General features: G+C 22.9%; 1 protein-coding gene across 6 annotated transcripts; it reads right to left on the bottom strand.

Moving 5' to 3' along the window:
• Nucleotides 1-29: 29 nt before the first annotated feature.
• On the bottom strand, nucleotides 30-5,498 carry LOC111626131 (dimethylaniline monooxygenase [N-oxide-forming] 5-like). 6 transcript variants are annotated; one of them, XM_023369428.1, is made up of 3 exons: nucleotides 2,644-3,025; nucleotides 398-1,023; nucleotides 30-110 (listed from the first exon to the last, which is right to left on the bottom strand). In XM_023369428.1, the coding sequence occupies exons 2-3, from the start codon at nucleotides 1,007-1,009 to the stop codon at nucleotides 105-107; spliced, it is 618 nt and encodes a 205-aa protein (XP_023225196.1). In that variant the 5' UTR covers nucleotides 1,010-1,023; nucleotides 2,644-3,025; the 3' UTR covers nucleotides 30-104. The 6 variants fall into 6 exon arrangements, with proteins under 6 accessions (XP_023225196.1, XP_023225195.1, XP_023225194.1 ...); XM_023369423.1 differs by lacking the exon at nucleotides 30-110 and adding an exon at nucleotides 4,151-4,238 and having other exon boundaries at nucleotides 290-1,023; nucleotides 2,644-2,679; XM_023369424.1 differs by lacking the exon at nucleotides 30-110 and having other exon boundaries at nucleotides 290-1,023; nucleotides 2,644-2,679; nucleotides 2,766-3,025.
• Nucleotides 5,499-5,835: the final 337 nt, after the last annotated feature.

Genomic DNA, 5,835 nt, shown 5'->3' with positions numbered 1-5,835 from the left:
CCCATAAAACAGGCCTATTGGCACAATACTTATTGTAAGAATTATTCCTGAAATCAATTATTCTCCCGATGACTTGTTAAAATAATGCATTGCATCCCAGAATTTCAAAACTAAAAAATATAAATTATTTTCTATTATAACGTTATATATTCTTAAAAACAATATATTAATGTTCAATATTCCTAAAAATGTCTAAACATGCAAATGTTAGGCTATATTCTCATATATTTAAAACTATTTTATAATAGCCTGTCAATTTCGATTGCATAAAAGGATTTTTTTTAATTTGATGTTTTCTTTGATGGTTAAATTTCTATCATAACTAATTTTTAAACTAAGTCTAAAGTTAAACATTTAATTTCAGAAAGATCATGATGGATTCTTATTATAAACTCACGATTTTCGCCGTCTCACTCATATCAACCGCAGCATCTGCTCCGCTGTTGCCTATACCTATAATAAGAACTGGTTTATCTTCACATCCTTCTGCAGATTTGTAATTTCTTGTATGGACAACACGTCCTTTAAAATTCTCCAACCCAGGAAACGGTGGAATATGAGGAAAATCGTGATGACCCGTACAGATCATAACGCCATCAAATGATTTCTCAAATATCTCTTTTGTATTTTTATTCATTACTCGCAATTTCCATCTTCCTGTTTCTTCGTAATCCTCTTCTTTTTTGATTTCTAAGACCTCGTGATTATGACGAATTTTCGAATTTAGTTGAAATTTTTCTGCGTACATTTCCAAATATTTTATCATAGTCTGATGAGGCATATATTGAGGAAACTCTTTAGGAGGAGGGAAATCGCTGAATGCACCAATATCTTTGCTAGTGTTCATAACAGTGTTTTTTGCCACCGATACTCCTTCGTCTCTATAGCGCCATAATCCACCATAATTTTCTGATTTTTCGTAACAGGTTACATCTAATCCTTCTTCTAAACACGATTTTATGGACGTCAATCCGCTCACCCCGGCTCCGATCACAGCTACAGACTTCATCTTATGATCGAAGTCTATAACAAAAAAATAATTTTATTTATTTATGATAGAATGATACCTATCTTTAAAATACTTTATAAGTAAAGAGATCAATTAAATAATTACACTTAAATCGTCTTATTACAGCAAACAGATTTGACACACAAATTTATTTTCCATTTAAAATAACTTCATACAAGAATAGAATATGATGATAGTTTGATCGTATTTTCGAAAAATCTTTAAAATTAATTTTCTCTAATATATAATTAAATATCATTATATCATTTTTTAATAATTATAATTTCTTATAACGTGTTAATTATCTAATTTTGTAAATATAATATTTTCTACGCTATATACTTATTTAAACATAGACTGTCACATAAGAAATATTTTATTAAATGTTCTGTAGGGTTATATTTTATATTGTTATCTAAAATCGATTTTTATATATAAAGATAGCATATATATAACAATTAAATTAAATATTAGAATAATTTTAATCAAAGAATCTTATTAATTCCTTAATTATTCTTTACAAAATATTTTTATTAACTTATCAGATTAGCAGAAAAATTTAATGCATAATCATATTGCAATACAATTTTGAAAGACAATTATAAAAACAATTTTTCTTTAATATAGTTAATTTTCTTGGAATTCTAGTATAAATTAATGTAGCTTAACTTCCTGATTTAGAAAGTTATTGTTTATCTTATTTACTTCCTAATGTTTGATATAGAAATGTTAAAACTTGCTCTTTTTTTTATTAAAATTGTTTACTGAATAATTAAGAGTGTTAAATCCTACGAACTTATCCATATTCGCTTAATTTTAATCCTACATATTCCTTCCATCCTACTCATAACCTTTTACTATTTGTAATCTGAAGTTTAGCTTGAAACAAGTTTTTGTATAAACAATTACTTTACAGTTTTTCTCAATTCTTATATGATCTACTGCATCAAATTATTTAATTAATAAATGAATTTTATACGAATTTTATTTCTTTTTTAATTATTATTAGATTTATTGTTATTAAATTATCATAGACTTATAATTCTCATATAGTATAATTAAAATTATTAATAAATAAATAATCACACTTTTATCAATTTGTAAATTGCCCTATTTTACTTTTGAAATGTAAGATGTTGTCAATTGATTACAAATCATAAATTGATAAGATATAGCATAAGATATTTTCGTTTATCAAACTGAGATAAAGCAGGTAAACGTTTAATTGTTTATTTTATATTACAATGAACTAATTAGATTACTATTCGTTGAGGAATTATTTAGATTTTACTTAATTTTAATTTTAGATTTACTTAATTCTACGATATTTGAATAACTTAATTAAATTTTATAAATCTTTAGTTTCAAATATTATTAATTTTTTAAATTCAAATTAATTGTAAAGTCTACTGTTAAAATATCCTTATTTATGAATAAAATAACGTTTAACGTTATTTTATTCATAAATAAGTGTACTAAAATGAGTTTTATGCTGCCTGTTTTTTGTTAAGAATTTATCAATAAAAATTATTAATTATTTTTTTTATAAATTTGTTTCTTTTCGTAGTTATCAGAATTAAACACGTTTTTGCTATTTTAATTAAATATATTTTAAAATTTGAAACAAGACTCACTTTCGGGAATTAAACAGTCGAAATCTTCTTAGGTATCTGATAGATGAAAAATGCAACTTTATATCTAACTCTCTATATCAGTAATGATGTCATTAACAAAATAGCCTCGTACTTTAACTTACATTACAGTTGTTTACTTGACAACAGCATTTATATTTCGAAATTTTAGCTAAATATTATTCACAATTATGTACAGATGTCTATAGATATTTCTACAACATATTTAAAATTAAACACTTAAAATATTTTGATCGACAGAACACTGAACTTTTGATTATTTGAATCGAATTTCTACGTTTCAGATTGCTTTTACTTTGTTTAACATTGATTTTGTAATGAATTTTTTCACTTTCTATTTTTTTATTTTTATTTTTCCATTCATCAATAATTGCTTTAAATATAAACTGTTGATATGACGTATTTTCGTTAAAAATATATTTTTTAAATTAAAAATTTATCTATAAACATATAATTTTTGAATTTTAATTTAAAAAAAAATTAAACATAAGTTTAATAATAGTATTTATTTTTTTATTTTTGTTAAATATAAACTTGGTATAATCATAAAAATAACAATTTTCTCTTGAAATTGTTGGCATTAATAAAATATTTTAAGTAAATTTTAACGACGCGGATAATATAAATGGCTTAAGTGCAAATAAACCTATAAACATTATAATTTTTTATATAATTTTCCTAAAAATACATATATTTTATTTATTTTACTGACATTCAGAAATATATTAGTTTAAATATAGAAACAAGATTCATGTTAAAGAAAAAAGTAAATATGGGTCATAAATGAAGTGAAGTAGATAAAGGCAAACAGACAACTATCTAATCATCCATTAGGTCTTTGTACCGTTGACCTAAATAGGAGTAAGATTATATCGCTCTGGTACAAGATTTAATAAAATAACTTCAATCTCTTTTGTACAAAACAATATTTACAGGTAGTCTAACCAAAATATTTGAACCGGTCACTTTTCAAATATATCATGAATGCGTGTAATACATAAAAATTACTTGTTAGATTGTCGATTCAGCTAATCTGCTTATACTTCATTATACACGATTATTGATATGAATTTTTATCATGGGTAAAGAATATACTTTTGAGAAATAATGTCGAAATTGATAAAATTAATTTCCTAATTGATAATTCATAAGATAAAAATTAAACCTTTGATAGTTTGACGAATGGTTACCGTACTTGTAGATCTGGATTAAAATTAAGTACAGATTTGTTTTAACTTTATATTCTTTTTGTGAATTTTATAGTAAAATATAAAATAAAAAGTTTAATAGAATAAATAAACAAAAATTTGAGTATTTTAATTAAAATTTTATTGTAATTAGCATTAATAATAAATATTCTTCATATGACAAAAATAATCGAACAATATAAAAATGGTATCAATTGAAATCGCAGTTTAAATCTACAAAAAATAATATGCTTTAAAGAAATCTATCATAATTAAAATATTTTAAGCATTATAGAACTTACTTGTGAAAACAACACTAGCTGTATTTTAACCAATTCTTTCAGAAAACTTCAAAGATGACTAAGTTAGTGCATATAAATTGAATGAAGATTATATGAATCATAATCATATTGCAATACAATTTTGAAAGACAATTATAAAAACAATTTTTCTTTAATATAGTTAATTTTCTTGGAATTCTAGTATAAATTAATGTAGCTTAACTTCCTGATTTAGAAAGTTATTGTTTATCTTATTTACTTCCTAATGTTTGATATAGAAATGTTAAAACTTGCTCTTTTTTTTATTAAAATTGTTTACTGAATAATTAAGAGTGTTAAATCCTACGAACTTATCCATATTCGCTTAATTTTAATCCTACATATTCCTTCCATCCTACTCATAACCTTTTACTATTTGTAATCTGAAGTTTAGCTTGAAACAAGTTTTTGTATAAACAATTACTTTACAGTTTTTCTCAATTCTTATATGATCTACTGCATCAAATTATTTAATTAATAAATGAATTTTATACGAATTTTATTTCTTTTTTAATTATTATTAGATTTATTGTTATTAAATTATCATAGACTTATAATTCTCATATAGTATAATTAAAATTATTAATAAATAAATAATCACACTTTTATCAATTTGTAAATTGCCCTATTTTACTTTTGAAATGTAAGATGTTGTCAATTGATTACAAATCATAAATTGATAAGATATAGCATAAGATATTTTCGTTTATCAAACTGAGATAAAGCAGGTAAACGTTTAATTGTTTATTTTATATTACAATGAACTAATTAGATTACTATTCGTTGAGGAATTATTTAGATTTTACTTAATTTTAATTTTAGATTTACTTAATTCTACGATATTTGAATAACTTAATTAAATTTTATAAATCTTTAGTTTCAAATATTATTAATTTTTTAAATTCAAATTAATTGTAAAGTCTACTGTTAAAATATCCTTATTTATGAATAAAATAACGTTTAACGTTATTTTATTCATAAATAAGTGTACTAAAATGAGTTTTATGCTGCCTGTTTTTTGTTAAGAATTTATCAATAAAAATTATTAATTATTTTTTTTATAAATTTGTTTCTTTTCGTAGTTATCAGAATTAAACACGTTTTTGCTATTTTAATTAAATATATTTTAAAATTTGAAACAAGACTCACTTTCGGGAATTAAACAGTCGAAATCTTCTTAGGTATCTGATAGATGAAAAATGCAACTTTATATCTAACTCTCTATATCAGTAATGATGTCATTAACAAAATAGCCTCGTACTTTAACTTACATTACAGTTGTTTACTTGACAACAGCATTTATATTTCGAAATTTTAGCTAAATATTATTCACAATTATGTACAGATGTCTNCATTATCCAATTATTCGAGAATAAATAACACTGATATAATAAGGATTCCGGAATTATGTTTTTAGTATTTATTAATCCGACTATCCATTATAATTTATTCTACCGGATAAAATAAACTACAGTTAAATAAAGAGATAATGGCAAAGTTAATAATGTACAGCTATATAATGTTTTAATTGTTTAATTAATTGTTTTCATATACTAATTGATGTACACACACTCAGCAATAGTATATAAATCAAAAAAACAAAACACCTTAATTTGCTGAGAAAAAATTTAATGTAAAGCTAACGTTTTCAGCCAAATCAGTTGGCC

Source organism: Centruroides sculpturatus, unplaced genomic scaffold (genome assembly GCF_000671375.1).
Source record: "Centruroides sculpturatus isolate CEXI.00-Female unplaced genomic scaffold, Cexi_2.0 scaffold305, whole genome shotgun sequence".
NCBI classification, from domain to species: Eukaryota; Metazoa; Arthropoda; class Arachnida; order Scorpiones; family Buthidae; genus Centruroides; species Centruroides sculpturatus.
The sequence above is the reverse complement of the archived record's forward strand: the minus strand, read 5'-3'. Positions and strand labels throughout refer to the sequence as shown.

What these genes read in the sequence shown, in the direction of transcription:
- LOC111626131 (XM_023369426.1), bottom strand. Translation starts at nt 1,009, where the DNA reads ATGAAGTCTGTAGCTGTGATCGGAGCCGGGGTGAGCGGATTGACGTCC.